At 34.5% G+C, this 18,610-nt stretch overlaps 1 protein-coding gene and 1 long non-coding RNA gene across 2 annotated transcripts; one reads left to right on the top strand and one right to left on the bottom strand.

Moving 5' to 3' along the window:
* The first annotated feature begins 3,786 nt into the window (after positions 1-3,786).
* On the top strand, positions 3,787-15,739 carry smpdl3b (sphingomyelin phosphodiesterase acid like 3B). Its single transcript, NM_001328556.2, is given in 8 exon segments — positions 3,787-3,966; positions 6,049-6,262; positions 8,562-8,659; positions 8,912-9,055; positions 9,877-10,046; positions 11,379-11,559; positions 13,552-13,685; positions 14,648-15,739. Coding segments are annotated over 8 exon segments (1,374 nt in total). The 5' UTR covers positions 3,787-3,896; the 3' UTR covers positions 15,011-15,739.
* LOC147840112 (uncharacterized) lies at positions 8,778-13,677 on the bottom strand. The gene is made up of 3 exons (XR_015510830.1): positions 11,744-13,677; positions 11,344-11,591; positions 8,778-10,656 (listed from the first exon to the last, which is right to left on the bottom strand). It is a non-coding gene; the product is annotated as an uncharacterized LOC147840112 (long non-coding RNA).
* Positions 15,740-18,610: the final 2,871 nt, after the last annotated feature.

Here is an 18,610-nt window from a genome sequence, read left to right as displayed (position 1 = left end):
AATGAGAAGATGCTTATACCGATTGGTTAACTCTTCAAAAAGAGGCGTTGACATACACACGCGTTTTTTATTGTTATTATTATTATTATTATTAATCTTTTATATTTTTAAAAAAATATAAAATTCAACAACAATCAAATATTATTAAAAATTATAAATTAAAAACTAATATCATGTTCTTGATGACGTGTTTGTGCTCAATCACATTTTAATAATAATTTATGAACTAAATTGGCCAAAGTGTATGAGTGTGTCTGAATGTGAGTGTGTATGGGTGTTTCTCAGTACTGGGTTGCGGCTGGAAGGGCATCCGCTGCATAAAACATTTGCTGGAATAGTTGGCGGTTCATTCCGCTGTGGCGACTCCTGTTACATAAAGGGAACTAAGCCGAATGATTTGATAATTTAGGCACATTGTTAAATATTTGGGCGAGGCAGTTAGGTAGTGCTGTCGCCTCACAGCAAGAAGGTCACTGGTTCGAGATTCGGCTCAGTTGGCGTTTCTGTGTGGAGTTTGCATGTTCTCCCTGCCTTCGCGTGGGTTTCCTCTGGGTGCTCCGGTTTCCCCCACAGTCCAAAGACATGCGCTACAGGTGAATTGGGTAGGCTAAATTGTCCATAGTGTATGAGTGTGTGTGAATGTGTGTGTGGATGTTTCCCAGAGATGGGTTACGGCTGGAAGGGCATCCGCTGCGTAAAAACTTGCTGAATAAGTTGGCGGTTCATTCCGCTGTGGCGACCCCAGATTAATAAAGGGACTAAGCCGACAAGAAAATGAATGAATAATTGTTAAATATTTCTCATTCATTCTTTTCTTTTCGGCTGAGTCCCTTTATTAATCAGGGCTCGCTACAGCGGAATGAACCGCCAACTTATGCAGCATATGTTTTACACAGCGGATGCCCTTTCAGCTGCAACCCATCACTGGGAAACATCCATACACACTCATTTACACACACAAATACTACGCCCAATTAAGCCTACCCAATTCCCCTATAGTGCATGTGTTTGGACTGCGGGGGAAACCGGAGCACACGGAGGAAACCCACACCAACACGCCAACAAACACACAAAATAAAAAAACAAAAAAAATGACTTTGAAATTAGAATTACAAGTCATTTATTTATCTGTCAATATGTACAATTGTAAAACATACATGGCTATTTGATTTCCTCTTATTAGTTACCATTGGCTTCCATGCTAGAGAAGTCAATGGTTACAGGCTTTAAACATTCTTCAAAATATCTTCTTTTGCATTTAACAGTTTAATATTTAACACAGTTGAATGCAAAAGAAGATATTTATACAAATGTTAGAAAACAGTAACCACTGATGTCCATACTATAGAAGTCAGTGGTTACAGGTTTAAAACATTCTTCAAAATATCTCCTTTTGCATTTAACACAGTTTAACATTTAACACAGTTAAATGCAAAAGAAGATATTTTGAAAAATGTTGAAAACCAGTAACCATTGACTTCCACACTAAAGAAGTAAATGATTACAGATTTCAAACATTCTGCAAAATATCTTCCTTTACATTCAACTGTGTTAAATGTTTGGAACCACTTGAGAGAGAGTAAACAGTGAATACACTTTTATTTTAGAGTGTACTGTCTCTTTAAGACTGGGCTATACCATTCACTCCAGTTGAAGGCATTCAAGGCTGTTTGATTTCCTGTCATTAGTACAGCAAGACGACTTCTAGACTAGATTAAAGTGCAAAGTGTGAAGTACAGTAACTCGAGTACTTTACACCCTTGTATAATTATGACGGACAGTATTTCTGACATGTATATGCATTTCAGATCAATTTAACACTGATTTGCTTTGCATTATGGGGTTTTGTTAGAAAATGAGGGATTATAAATCTAGCGACATGTAATCTTTCATAGCACGAGGCCACATATGTTCATCCAGTTTCTGTAAAGTATAAGGAGTGCATTACTGTCAAACCCTCAAAACAGCAGCTGACAGTAACACATGTCTGGCGGATTGATTCCTCTTCAACATTTAAAAACAGCTGGCGAGATTTAAAGGGACAGTTCACTCAAACGTAAAAATGTTGATATCATTTACTTGCACTTCATTCATCACAAACCTGTTGGACTTTCTTTTCTATGGTAAACAAACACAAAAGAAGATATTTTAAAAAATGTTAGAAAACGGTAACCATTGACTTCCATACTATGCAAGTTAATGGTTACAGGCTTCAAACATTCTTCAAAATATTGTTGTTTGCATTTAACACAGTTTAACATTTAATAGATTTGAGTTGAATTCAAAAGAAGATATTTTGAAAAATGTTGGAAACTGGTAAGCATTCACTTCTACGGAATGGGAGTCGATGGTTTCAGGTTTCAAACATTGTTTTACACAGTTTAACAGTTGAATGTAAAGGAAGATATTTTGAAAGATGTTCGAAACCTGTAACCATAGACTTTCATAGTATGTAAGTAAATGGTTACAGGTTTCAAACATTCTTCAAAATATCTTCTTATGCATTCAACACAGTCTAACACAATTAAATATGTATGAAAGTCAATGGTTACAGGTAAACATCAGTTAAATGCAAAAGAAGATATTTTGAAAAATGTTAGAAACCGGTAACCATTGACTTCAATACTTTGAAAAGTCTATGGTGACAGGTTTCAAAAATTCTTCAAAACATCTTCATTGCATTCAACACAGTCTAACATTTAACACAGCTGAATGCAAAAGAAGATATTTAAAAATATATATATGTAAACTGGTAACCATTGACTTTCATACTATGTTAGTCAATGGTTACATGTTTCAAACATTCTTCAAAATATCTTTTTAAAAACAGTTTAACATTTAACAAAGTTAAATGCAAAAGAAGATATTTTTAAAAATGATAGAAACTGGTAACTATTGACTTTCATTCTATGGTTGTAATGGTTACAGGTTTCAAACATTCTTCAAAACATCTTCCTTTGCATTCTACTTAGTTTGACACAGTCTAACTAACATTTAACACAGTTAAATGCAAAAGAAGATATTTTGAAAAATGATGGAAATCCATTGACTTCCATATTATCAAATTCTATGGTTACAGGTTTTAAACATCCTTCAAAATATTTTTTGAAAAGCAGTTTAACATATAACACAGTTGAATGCAAAAGAAGATTATTTGAAAAATGTTGTCCATACTATGGAAGTCATGGGTTACAGGTTTCAAACATTGTTCAAAATATCTTCTCTTGCATTTAACACAGTTTAACATTTAACAAAGTTTAACACAGTTGAATATGTATGAAAGTGAATGGTTACAGGAAAACACACATTTAACGCAGTTGAATGCAGAAGAAGATATTTTTAAAAATGTGGGAAACTGGTAACCATTGACTTCCATAATATTGAAAGTCTATGGTTAGAGGTTTCAAACATTCTTCAAAATATCTTCAGTTGCATTTAACAGTTTAACACAGTCTAACTAACATTTAACACAGTTGAATGTAAAAGAAGATATTTTGAAAAATGATGGACACTGGTAACCATTGACTTACATACTATGGAAGTCAGTGGTTAAAGGTTTTAAACATTCTTTAAAATATCTTCTTAAAACAGTTTAACATTTAACAAAGTTGAATGCAAAAGAAAATATTTTGGAAACCAGTAACCACTTCCATTCTATTCCATTAAAGTCAATGGTTAAAGGTTTCAAACATTCTTCAAAATATCTTCTTTTGAGTTTAACTTTGTTAAAAGGTTTGAAATAACTTAAATAATGAGTAAACCTTCATTTGAAGGTGTACTGTCTCTTTAAGACTGGGTTATCGTGAGCTATAGCGTTTGCTCCAGCTGACGATTCTTATCTGTCAGTTTATGGACGACTGTGGACTGAGTTTAGAGCAGATTCACTCAGTCTCACTATGGCTTGCATGTGGAAATGTATTCTGCTCAGCATTTTCATCGTCTTCGGTAGAAGTGACGCGCTGACAGGTATCTCTTTACTGCAATTATTTGACAGGCAAAATGCACAGTGCATGTTCTAATGGCTTACTCAAGAGCCAACTTCATACACATTCAAGTAGTAAATTCAGCAATAACTGCTAAATTAAATACATTATATAACACATGTTTTATAGAAATATCAGAGGGACTTTTGGACAAGAAATATTTTATTCTCCCGTTTTTATTATCTGGCAAAATGAACACGGTAACACTACAATAAATTAACATTAGATTGTGTTTTTAAATACTAACAATGCATTTATAACAGTATTCTGTCATCTTTGTTGACATTAGCTTTTTGAATATTAATAATGCATAAGTAAATGTTGAACTATGAATAATGCGAACTGAAGCTTATTGTAAAGTGTGACCATGTCTCCAATAATAATTATAATAATAATGGAAATGATTTACAATGTGATTTTTGCTTAATTCATTTTTAAAATAAACTATTTGTGGTTGTTATTAGATCTATTATTATTGATTTTATTTATTTTGTGAGGTTTTTCATGCTATGTTATTATGTAATTACATGTATTATTATTATTATTATTATTAACAATATACTTATTACTGCAATGTGGCTGTTGAATGCTTGACTCTGATTGGGTGATGCACATTCTAAAGCCAGCTGTTATTTTTAGATAAATGCACATCTAAAGTAGTTCCAGGCAGGTTTGACCTCATTACTGCTCCATATATGACTGCGCTTGATTATTTTAGTTAAAACAGTCAAAAATCACATCAAGAATCAAGTAAATTTACATTTTTAAAAAAAAAAAATTCTGAACACAGGAGCTGTTTCTTACAAATGACATGAAATACAACATCTAAACATTGTTATTTTTAATAAAATGCAATTAAAAGTATTAGGCCATTAATATCTTATTGTGCATCTGAAAATATGAAATTACCCAACTAGCAGTTTTCCATTATGCAAAATAGCCTCCGATTGTGCACTGAAATAAATGATTTGTTGGATTTACTACATTTAAAAAAAAAACAATTTAAGGTAAGCGGTGGCAAACAATTCATATAGGCTAAATTTAAACTAACAAACTAAGTTGAACATTTACTACATTTAAAATACACACAGCAAACACAGAATAGTATAAGCCTGAACAGTAAATGTTTAGAATAATAGTTTATCAATTATAATATAATACAATATAATATACTAATATTAATAGTTTAATCTACATAATATAATTAAACTATAATAACGGTTCCACTAACAGAAATAATTAAATTAATTTGATTAGAATATAATTACCGATATTATAATGTATCATTTAATTTAATTAGTTTGAATAAATTTTAATTACCAGAATTATAATTGAATTAGTATGATTACAATTTAATTACCGGAATTATAATATTTAATTTAATTTAATTAGTTTGGTTAAATTTTAATTATCGGACTTATAATTTATAATTTAAATAATTAGTTTGGTTACATTTTAATTATCAGATTTATAATATATAATTTAATTTAATTAGTTTGGTTACATTTTAATTACCAGAATTATAATATATAATTTAATTTAATTAGTTTAGTTAAATTTTAATTACCAAATTATAATATATAATTTAATTTAATTAGTTTGATTAAATTTTAATTACCGGATTTGTAATATAAAATTTAATTTAATTAGTTTGGTTACATTTTGATTACCAGAATTATAATATATAATTTAATTTAATGAGCTTGATTACATTTTAATTACCGAATATATAATTTAAATAGCTTGAAAAGAATCAAATTACCAGAATTATAATATATCACTTAATTTAATTAAATTGATAAGATTCTAATGATTATACAAAATATATAAAGGGCCCGAGCTTAAAGTGAAAGTCCCGCCCTAAAGGGCGGGGCTGTCATCAATCAAATTTTGACAGGTGGTCCCGCATGTTCTTCTCTGGCAAGTCTTGAACTTCTCAGATCAAGGAAACTATTTTTTTTTTAATCTAAAACAAATGTCCATAGTGTCCTCTAGAGTGCTTGAGGGTTAACAGGGGTTGTTTTTTTCAGTGTGCATGTCAGTAATCTCTGTTTATTTGTTGCAGGTTATTTCTGGCACATCTCAGACCTCCACTGGGACCCTTCATATGATTTATCCAGCAGCTCTCAGTCAAAGTGTGCTTCCAGCGGAGGCCGACCGACTCCACATGCAGGCCGATATGGAGATTATGTCTGCGACTCACCCTGGAGTCTGATCAACTCTTCCCTGACCGCCATGAGAGAGATCCTGCCCGATCCGGACTTCATCATGTGGACCGGGTATGAGCCCTGCAAACTCGATGTCAAAACCATCTGATTATGTACAGTTTTTATTTATATTTTTCCTCAATTTCTGTTTTACTGAAAGATGAAGTTTTCAGCACATTTATATTCATAATAGTTTTAATAACTTATTTCTAATAACTGATTTGTTTTCTCTTTGCCATGATAACAGCACATATTTGACTGGATATTTTCAAGACACATCTACACAGCTTAAAGTCACATTTTAAGGCTTAATTAAGTTAATTTGGTTAACAAGTTAAGGTAATTAGGCAAGTTATTGTACAGCAGTGGTTTGTTCTGTTAGACAATTCAAAACAAATATTGTTAATAACATTAAGTTCAAAATGGTTGTAAAAAAAGTTAAAACTTGTGTTATTTTGGCTGAAATAAAACAAATAAGACTTTCTCCAGAAGAAAAAATATTATCAGACATACTGTGAAAATGTCCTTGCTCTGTTAAACATCATTTGGGAAATATTTTTAAAAAGAAAAGATAATTCACAGGAGGGCAAACCATTTTGACTTTAACAGTAAGTGAGTTTGCATCAATCATCATTAGGGGGGTTTATATGAGAAAGATTTATTAAAGGCGGGGGAATGAATCTGCATTTTTTTAAAGGGTTCAATTCCAATAAAAGCAATCCCTGTTAACCTTTAAGCACTCTATAGGACATTTATGGACAATTGTATTTAGATTTTATAAATACAGTTCCCTTAATATAAGCAGTTTTACTGAGACTTTTTCCGAGAGTACTCATGCACTCCACATTTAAAAATAAAAAATATTATTTTATAAAGCTTTTTTTTTATCCATTCCGCCAATTTCTTGTTCTGGGGGAGACACTTTTTAGCTTAACTTAGCATAGAGCATTTGATCAGATTTGACTATTAGCAATTTGTAAAAAAAAAAATTTTTTATAAAAATTGAGTTTTCTGAGCTGAGGTAAAAGTGAGACCACCAGAACAAGAAGTTGTCTCAATAAATTAAAACATGGTTCAATCAACTGGTAAACTCTAGGAGGCTTGTAAAATGAGTTCTTGTAAAGTTGTAAAGTGTTCCTTTAAATAGTTGGGGGGAAAAAAACTTTTCTGAATGGGAAATACAAAAATTTAAACCATTTCAAGCCTACACAACATGATTTCGAGAGGATCACGTGCTTATGATTGACCACAGCAGGTCCTGCATTAGCCAATTTATGATTCACCAATCAGACGATTCCTAAGCCACTCTAAATACCCTCAGTTCCATATCACAGCCATGTTCATTTTGAAGAATCCGCCTCCCACCCCTACTCCTCCTCCTTTCCTAGATGGGTGGCACTGCGGCCCAGTGGTTAGCACTGTTGCCTCACAGCAAGAACATCACTGGTTCTAGTCCTTACCAAGCCAGCAGAAGTTTCTGTGTGGAGTTTACACGTTCTTCCCGTACACACGTGGGTTTTCCCCGGGTTCCCTCCCACCGTCCAAAAACATGCAACTTAAGTTAATTGACTAATCCAAATCGGCCCCATAGACATGCTCCTAGTAAATGGTTATCTCTTTAGAGCGATCACTAACTGTTCATTAGCTACTACAGCAGGGGAGTTCTCGAGTTCTACCTGATCTCATACTCCCCTGCAAACGGGAGGGAGCCCCTAGCTCGAGAATCTTAAGAGCTCAGGGCTCTCTCCCAGGACAGCATGCCAAACAAGCTTTATAATCAATCATCAGCTAAGTGTGAACTCTAGAAATGCTCATCATGTCAAACACTTAGACTCACACTTCTTTTATGTGAGTGGAAAAAAAAGAGGACTTGATTCAACATTGTTAAGTCTTCTTTAAGTCCAATTTAAGTCCTCCATAATTTGTCCAATTAGAAATAAATGGGCAGTACCATAATTAAAATATATACAGTTGAAGATAGAATTTTTAGTCCATTTTTGATTTTTTTTCCCCTTTTTTAAATATTTCCCAAATGATGTTTAACAGAGCAAGGAAATTTTCACAGTATGTCTGATAATATTTTTTCTTCTGGAGAAAGACTGATTTGTTTTATTTCGGCTAGATTAAAAGTAGTTTTTGATTTTTTTAAACACCATTTTTAGGTTAATATTATAAGCCCCTTTATATTTATTTTTTTGATAGTCTACAGAACAAACCATCGTTATACAATAACTCGCCTATTTACCCTAACCTAATAATTAGGGGGTTTAATAATTCTGACTTCAACTGTATTTTTTATAATATTATATAATATATATATTTTATTTATTATGATATATCTTTCTCCTGACTGAGCTCTTGATCTTAACAGAGATGATACTCCTCATGTTCCTGATGATCAGCTGGGAGAACAGGCTGTGCTCAGAATAATCGGCAACCTCACTAACATCATCAAGAGCACTTTTCCCAGTACGTCCTTCAGTAGACCCACTCGCTGCATGACGGTTTTCCCTACTGTACCGCGTCTTCACACAGCTTTTTTTAAATGAGCTAAATCAGCACAATTCTTGAGGTTTTTTCTTTTTTTGGGAGGTGGAGAACTTGTTTTATGTTCAAGCCACTTAAATTTGCGAAAACAATTAGGTTAACCTAAATAATGTGTTGGGGCAAGATGACCCTTGCATTCTTTAACAGTGTATGAAACTTGTTGTATATCTTCAGAAACCAAGGTGTATTCTGCAATGGGAAATCATGACTACCATCCAAAGAACCAAATGCCTCCAGCAAAAAGCACCATTTACGAGCAAACAGCAAACCTGTGGCGTGACTGGCTCCACACTGCCTCACAGGAAACCTTCAAAACAGGTATCAAACACAGCAGCTCACTGTTAAATAAGATTTGTTCCTGAAATATTAAAAAAAACAAAAAAAAAACACTAGAATGGTGTTATGCTGTATATTTTGCTGACTTATTATCTCGTAAGTTTCGAAGGGTTTGTCCAGAGAAGTTATTTTAGAAGCTGTTTTAAAGGGACAGTTCACCCCAAAACAAAAACTTGTTAGAAACTAGTTTGACTTTTTTTGTTCTGTTAAACTCAAAATAAGATGTCTTGAAGAATATTGGAAACCTATAAGCACATCCATAGTAGAGAAAACAAATACTGCACTGTAAAACAGTCAACTTTATCAAATGAAATGAGTGTAGTTAACTCAAAATTGACTGAAAGTTAGTTCTACTCATTTGAAAAGAGTTTTGACCTCAGTGTTGAAGGTAATGAGTTAACTAAATACCTCATTACTTCAACCTAAATGGAGTAAGTTCACAGTACTCATATAGATTAGTTTTTTTTCAACTTAAATGGTTTGTTGGAATCGGTTTCCTCAAATGGTTTAGTTAACGCAACTTTTAAGGGTTTGTGTGTGGAAGTGTTGCATTTCTCTGGTTTTAATCCCACAGCTTTCAGCCGTAATTGCACACTAATCTGACATTTTTGTTTGTAATTTTCGCTTGTTAAAAAATAAATTCGACCTCATGTTGTGTGAATCATATGGACACACTGCCTCCCATCCGCTGCATAAAACGTGCTGGATAAGTTGGCGGTTCATTCCACTCTGGCGACCCATAAAGGGACTAAGCCCAAAAGAAAATGAATGAATGAACATTATTAATTTCTGCTCTTTCTCAGGTGGATATTACACTGAAAAGCTGCTGAATCAGACTGGTTTGAGAGTCATTGTCCTCAACACAAACCTTTATTATGATCAGAACAAACTGACAGAAAAAGTCAAAGATCCTGCAGATCAGTTCAGCTGGGCTGATAAAGTGCTTCAGGATGCGGCCAAAAATAACGAGAAGGTAATTATATGCAAATATTTCCCAAATGATGTTTGACAGACTCAGGAAATTTTCACTGTTATTCCTATAATATTTTTTCTTCTGGAGAAAGTCTTATTTGTTTTATTTCGGCTAGAATAAAAGCAGTTATTAATTTTTTAAACACCATTTTAAGGTTAATATTATTAGCCCCTTTAAGCTAGATTTGTTTTTGATTGTCTACAGAACAAACCATCATTATATAATAACCATAACTTGTTTAATTAACCTAGTTAAGCCTTTAAATGTCACTTTAAACTGAATACTAGTGTCTTGAAGAATATCTAGTCTAATATTATGCACTGTCATCATGGCAAAGATAAAAGAAATCAGTTATTAGAAATGAGTTATTAAAACTATTATGTTTAGAAATGTGTTGAAAACTTTAACTTATTTCAGTTAAAGGGAAAAGGGCAAATAATACTGATTGAACTGTAAATATATAGTAAATATGCACAGTGCATATACAGTATATACATCCTATTTAAATATATGGTTTTATTTTAATTCTATTAATCACAATGAATGTTTTGACAGCATTATTATGTATATTCATATACAGAATACCATTCGGGTCTAGTGGTCCTTCTGTCTGTCACGATTACCAGCGATCATTTCCCATAAGATCGCTGGTTTGCACCTACAATAACCATGGACCATATATTCATACATGCACTCCGGTCACACTCCGGTCACACTCACACATGCTTACTCATCTAGCTTGATTACATTCGCACACCTGAGGACTTTCAGAGACTGATTAACACACACTATTTAAGCCACACATTCACCCCTTCAGGGTGCCGAGTCTTCTGTAACCTTGGGGAGTAACACCAACAACTGGAGGTAAGATCCAATATGCAGGTTTATTCACAGTCAGGCAAGCAGTGGTCAATACGGGTGCAAACAGGTGTGTGAGGACAATCCAGAATCATAGTCAATATAACAAGCAAGAGGTTGGAAGGCAGGCGGCAGACAAGGATAACTAAATAAACAAGGCTAGGTTCAAAACACAGGAAAACAAGACAAGGAAAACGCGTTCTAATGCTACTTTACAGTGAACAAGACTCGGCACACTGAAGGGGTGAATGTGTGGCTTAAACAGTGTGTGTTAATCAGTCTCTGAAAGTCCTCAGGTGTGCGAATGTAATCAAGCTAGATGAGTAAGCATGTGTGAGTGTGACCGGAGTGCATGTATGAATATGTAGTCCAGAAATGGCGGATTTGTAGTCCATGGTTATTGTAGGTGCAAGTCAGCGATCTTATGGGAAATGATCGCTGGTAATCGTGACACTGTCCATCTGTCCCACACAGGTCTACATCATTGGTCACGTTCCTCCAGGGCTGTTTGAGAAGAAGCGGGATAAAGGCTGGTTCAGAAAAGAGTTTAATAAGCGCTACATTGAGCTCATCCAGAAGCACAGTGCTGTGATCATGGGCCAGTTCTTCGGGCATCACCACACCGACAGCTTCCGCATGTTTTACAACTCCAAAGGTATTTCACTATATATATTACAGAATTTACAACTTGTTTTTAAATGCATGCTACAGACTAATGCTGTGTGAACTACAGTGAAGTGATGAATTGTAATAAATGTAGCATGCTTTTGTATTTACTACAATAAACTCTGGTGTGTTGCATTTTAGTATATGTACAGCAGGTAAATAAAGTAATGAACATGTCTCTATTTTTCTCAGTAAATACATTTATAAAGGTGTTGTTGACTTGAAATATTCACCAGATGTCCATAACAACCAAAGTAATCCTTTGGTTTGGAAATTTAAATATGTAAATATAATGAAATGAAACAGGATAAAAAGTGTTGAACACATGAAGAAGGGAAGATTAAAAATGGCATGAAAAGCCAAAAATTTCGGAAAAGAAAATAAAGCTGCTAGAATGCCTCAGCCAATCACCTGACCTGAATCAATCCCAAGATGTGAATCTCTCGTTCCACCACATCCCAAAGGTGCTCTATTGGATTGAGATATGGTGACTGTGGAGGCCGTTTGAGTACAGTGAACTCATTGTCATGTTGAAGAAACCAGTCTGAGATGATTCACGCTTTATGACATGTATGTTATCCTGCTGGAAGTAGCCATCAGAAGATGGAGACACTGTGCTCATAACAGTATGGACATGGTCAGCAACAACACTCATGTAGGCTGTGGCGTCGATATGATGCTCAATTGGTACTAATGGACTGAAAGTGTGCCAAGAAAATATCCCCTACACCATTACAGCACCACCAGCAGCCTGAACCGCTGATACAAGGCAGGATGGATGCATGCTTTCATGTTGTTGATGGCAAATTCTGACCCAACGTCTGAATGTGGCAGCAGAAATGGAGACTCATCAGACCAGGCAACGTTTCTCCAATCTGCTATTGTCCAGTTTTGGTGAGTCTGTGTGAATTGTAGCCTCAGTTTCCTGTTCTTATCTGACAGGAGTGGCACTCGGTGTGGTCTTCTGCTGCGGTAGCCCATCCGCCTCAAGGTTGGACATGTTGAGTTCAGAGATGCTCTTCTGCAGACCTCAGTTGTGTCGAGTGCTTATTTGAGTTACTTTTGCCTTTCTATCAGCTGGAACCAGTCTGGCCATTCTCCTGTGACCTCTGGCATCAACAAGGCATTTGCGCCCACAAAACTGCTGCTCACTGGATATTGTCTCTTTTTTAGACCATTCTCTGTAAACCCTAGAGATGGTTGTGCATGATAATCCCAGTAGATCAGCAGTTTCTGAAATACTCAGACCAGCCGTCTGGCACCAACAACCATGCCACATTCAAAGTCACTTAAATCCCCTTTCTTCCCCATTCTGATGCTCAGTTTGAACTGCAGCAGATTGTCTTGGCCATGTCTAAATGCCTAAATGCACTGAGTTGCTGCCATGTGATTGGCTGATTAGAAATGTGTGTTAACGAGCAGTTGGACAGGTGTTCCTAAAAAAGTCGCTGTTGAGAGAGTGTGTACATATGCGTGTGTGTTTGTGTGTGTGTTTAAACATAATGAGTATATATACCTATAGTTGTTGTTGTGAACATCACTATAGTATGATTATAAACACTGCAGTATTTTTTCATTTTGATATGTTTGGGAAGGTTTCCCAGAGATGGGTTGCAGCTGGAAGGGCATCCGTTGCGTAAAACTTGTCCTGGATAAGTTGCCGGTTCATTCCGCTGTGGGTACCCCAGATTAATAAAGGGACTAAGCCGAAAAGAAAATGAATGAATGAATGCTTGGCAAGGATTGAAAGAAATTCTGAAGTAACCAAAAAGCAATCAGTCACAAGAATAAAGTAACTGAAATAGTTACTCTGCTGATTACATTTCAAGTAGAGTTATTTGTAATCTGTAACTTAATCATTTTCAAAAGTAAGCTTGATTTTGCAACATTAACATGTGAGTTATTCTCTGCTTTGAAGCCATGTATATTGTGAAAAGCACAATACTGTTTGTTTGTTAAAATGTAATCTGCTGTTGCGCAGGATCTCCAATAAGTGCGATGTACCTGACTCCTGGAGTTACGCCATGGATAACAACATTGCCTGGTGTGATCGATGGCGGAAACAATCCTGGAATACGCATCTTCGAGTATGACACAAAAACACTGCTTGTCAAGGTAGGATGCCTCTACCAGAATTGCAAATCTTTAGGGACTGCACAACCCAATCTTTTTCTGGTATTCACCATACCATTACTAAATGATTCTTGATTTTAAAAAAAAATCTGCTTTACTTCATGTCTAGAACTTCAACTCTGCAATCTGGACTTTGCTAGAACTATGACACAATCTACATTGTGAAAAGCGCTATATAAATAAACATGAATTTAATTAAATCATGAAACTTTTTAATGCAAACATTTTAATTCAAAGGTGACACTGTTTGGAGGTCTGTTTTATGACAACATGACATCAAAACCTGTCATAAACATGATGATTGTCATGAGGGCATTATAACAGTCATGAATATCATAACAGCCTCATTAATGTTTTTCTTGAACTGAACTACAGTGGTACAAATTAAATTAGCATTAAAATTTCTAGAAATAATAATGACGCTGTTATAAAATATTTATAAATATTATATATAATTATTAGTTTTGCACCGCAGTGATCTTATTTGAATGAAGAACCGATTCTGAAGTGATATTTAATGGAGCAAGGAAATTTTCACAGTATTTCTAATAATATTTTTTCTTCTAAAGAAAGTTTTATGTTTTATTTTGACAGTTTTTTGTAATTTTTTTTAAACAATTTTAAGGTCAATATTATTAGCCCCCTTAAGCAATATTTGTTTATCGAACAAACCACTGTTATACAAAGACTTGCCTGATTACTCGCCTTATTAATCTAGTTAAGCCTTTAAATGTCACTTTAAGCTGTATAGAAGTGTCTTGAAATTTATCTAATTAAATATTATGTGCTGTCATCATGACAGAGATAAAAGAAATCAGTTATTAAAACTATTGTGTTCAGAAATGAGCTGAAAAAGTGGGGGGAAATGGGGGGGGGTAATAATTCTGACTTCATTTATATATAGCAAAGCTGACAAGGTTTTAAAAACAAAACAAATCCCACAGGACATCATCACCTACTACCTGAACCTGACATATGCAAACATTGCACGTGCGCGCTGGCAGAAGGAGTACCGCCTGACGGAGGCCTTTCGCGTGCCAGACGCCTCTCCAGCCTCCATGCACCGTGTGATGGAGCGGATTTCCAGTGAACAGTGTTCCCTGCAGAAATACTTTGAGCTGAACTCGGTCAGCTACGACCTGTCGGAGTGTCACGCAGACTGCCGTGTGGATCATGTGTGTGCGCTGAGGGAAGTGGACTATGACGCCTATGAGAAGTGTGTGTTGAAGGAGGGAGGATCGTCCAATGCTCCGGTGCTGTTCATTTTGTTTCTTTCTCTAATGCTCAGTCTGTGGAGTCTCAATTGATCCTACTGACTACTTTGTTTTTGTTTTTAAATAGTAGTTGATTAACTTAGCATTTAATATTCACATATATTTAATCAATTTTGGCCTGTTTTGGCACCTGGGGTTCACTCTTTATAGGTGAATCATAATTTGATACAATCATAAGTTGCTGTCATAGCAACAGGTCTGTCAGTTCATATATTATTATGCATTTCATATAGACAGGATCAGATTTTAAAGAGTATTAGGTAACACTTTTTCTTGAAGGGGTTGCTCATAAGACTGCCATAACACCTTTATAATCATGACATAACACGTCATGAATATGTATGAAATTTTATGCATGTTTCTGACAACTGTTATTAAGTGTCAGTAGCTCATGTCATTTTAAATACAGAGATGACATTGAGATGTCTTCATGACAACTTGACATAAACACATCATAACCTGTCAACTTGTCTATTATCAAGACTTGTCATAAATCTGTCATAAACATGACTGTCATGACGCCATTATAATTGTGTCTGTTTTCATTGGTCAAACGTAAAAGGCAATGCAAGACAAAGAAATTGTTTAGTCTTGAAGGGGGTGCTCATAAGACTGCAACGACAACTATATAAACATGACATAACAGGTCATGAATATAAGTGAGATTTTATGTTTATGTCAACTATCATTAATTGTCATTAGCTCAGTTATGTAAATTTCAATGCAGAGATGACATTGGTTGAGTTGTGCTTATGGCAACTTGACATAAACACATCATAACCTGGCTTTGACAACTTGAGATTATCAAGACTTGTAATAAATCTGTCATAAACATGATTGTCACAAGGCCATTATAATTGCGTCTGCTTCCATCAGTCAAATGGAAAAGCCAATAAAACACAAAAAGATAGATTATTCTTGAAAGAGTTGTTCATAAGACTGTCATGACACCTTTATAATCATGACATAACACGTGATAAATATGAATGAGATTTTATGCATGTTTACGACAACTGTTATTAATTGTCATTAGCTCAGTTATGCCATTTGAAATGCAGAGATGACATTGGTTGAGATTTGCTTATTACAACTTGACATAAACACATCACAAACTGTCTTTGACAACTTGACACTATAAAGACTTATCATAACTCTGTCATAAACATGACTGTCATGAGGCCGTTATAATTGTGTCTTTTTTCATCTGTCCAATGCTAAAGCCAATAAAAGACAAAGAAATAGATTATTCTTGAAGGGGGTGTTCATAAGTCTGCCATGACACCTTTATAATCATGACATAACTCGTCATGAATATACAGTAAATGAGATTTTATGTCTATGACAACTATCATTAATTGTCATTAGCTCAGTTATGTCATTTTAAATGCAAAGATGACATTGACTTAGATGTCCTTATGACAACTTGACAAACACATCATAACCTGTCTTTGACAACTTGACTATTATCGAGACTTCTTATAAATCTGTCATAAACATGTCTGTTTCATCAGTCAAATGGAAAAGCCAATAAAACACAAAAAGATAGATTATTCTTGAAAGAAATGTTCATAAGACTGTCATGACACCTTTATAATCATGACATAACACGTGATAAATATGAATGAGATTTTATGCATGTTTATGACAACTGTTATTAATTGTCATTAGCTCAGTTATGCCATTTTAAATGCAAAGATGACATTGACTTAGATGTCCTTATGACAACTTGACATAAACACATCATAACCTGTCTTTGACAACTTGACTATTATCGAGACTTCTTCAAAAATCTGTCATAAACATGTCTGTTTTATCAGTCAAATGGAAAAGCCAATAAAACAAAAAAAGATAGATTATTCTTGAAGGGGGTGTTCATAAGACTGTCATGACACCTTTATAATCATGACATAACACGTGATAAATATGAATGAGATTTTATGCATGTTTATGACAACTGTTATTAATTGTCATTAGCTCAGTTATGCCATTTTAAATACAAAGATGACATTGGTTGAGATTTGCTTATTACAACTTGACATAAACACATCACAAACTGTCTTTGACAACTTGACACTATAAAGACTTATCATAACTCTGTCATAAACATGACTGTCATGAGGCCATTATAATTGTGTCTGCTTTCATCGGTCAAATACAAAAGCCAATAAAAGACAAAGAAATAGATTATTCTTGAAGGGGTGTTCATAAGACTGTCATGACACCTTTATAATCATGACATAACACATGATTAATATGAATGAGATTTTAGACATGTTTATGACAACTATCATTAATTGTCATTAGCTCAGTTATGTCATTTTAAATGCAGAGATGACATTGGTTGAGATGTCTCTATGACAACTTGACATAAACGCATCATAACCTGTCAACTTGACTATAATCAAGACTTATTGTAAATCTAATATAAACATGACTGTCATGAGGACATTATAGTTGTGTGTTTTCATCAATCAAATGCAAAAGCCTTGGGAAGAAGCCATAAGACTGCCACAACACCTTTATAATCACAACATAACACGTCATAAATATCAATATGATTTTATACATGTTTATGACAACTGTTATTAAGTAGGGATGTAACAATATTGTAAATACCGTCATACCGCAATAGTAATTTTTTTCAATATTACCGTAGGCGCATGACTTAATAAAACTATATTTATAAGAAAAGTTTGCTCAGGCGAATGAAGCGAACGGGAGGTAGCGGGAACTACAATTCCCATCAGCCTAGGCGTGGCCATCATCCTTTGCGGTCTGTTTTCACTACAGATCCAGTAATGCGGAAATGGAGTGTGCTGCTAGTAGCGGGGAAGAAAAAGAGCTGGAAATGATCGAACCTAAAGCGGGTTTTAAATTGGATGTGTGGAAGCATTTCGGTTTCTTTCTAAAAAGATATGAAAAAGTAGAAAAGGTGACAGACAAAGAAAAAACAGTATGCAGGCACTGCCAGACTGTGGTGAAATATAAGTCGGGGAATACGACTAAAACAGTCATGGGGACTGCAGAACACAGCACACTTGTTAGATTGATGCAGACATTGACTTGTACCGCAAAGAGACCTCTATCTCACTCTTTCTGTCCCAGAAACCTCAGTCCCAAATGAGAGGGTTTTTTTCTGCTGCAGGGGACATGCCCAGAGATCCCAGCTTTTACCAGATTATAGTTATATGATAATTTTCCTTTAAAAACCCATCTCTGTGAGTGATTAAATGTTGAATGTGATGAGTTTTCAACAATACTAAATTGAAACTTTTTTTTTTAATATGGTTTAATAGTTTTTTGTTAATAAAATTGAAAAATTGAAGTTCCTGTTTCGAAACTTACAGATAGATGGCTAATTTGTATATCATTGATATGTTCAGTGCTAAGGTAAATAAACACGTTTGGCACTTTTTTTCGAGTCTTTTCATTAGTTTTGTTTTTCCTGTAAATTATTCAATAAATACCGTACCGTGCCATTCATACAGAGGTATTATCGTACCGTGAAATTCTGATACAGTTACATTCCTATTATTAAGTGTCATTCGCCCAGTTATTAAGTGCCATTTTAAATGCAGAGATGACTTTGATTGAGATGTCTTTATGGCAAATTAACATTATTAAGACTTGTCA

This window comes from Danio rerio, chromosome 16 (genome assembly GCF_052040795.2).
Source record: "Danio rerio strain M-AB ecotype USA chromosome 16, GRCz13ab, whole genome shotgun sequence".
Taxonomy (NCBI): Eukaryota; Metazoa; Chordata; class Actinopteri; order Cypriniformes; family Danionidae; genus Danio; species Danio rerio.
The sequence above is the reverse complement of the archived record's forward strand: the minus strand, read 5'-3'. Positions and strand labels throughout refer to the sequence as shown.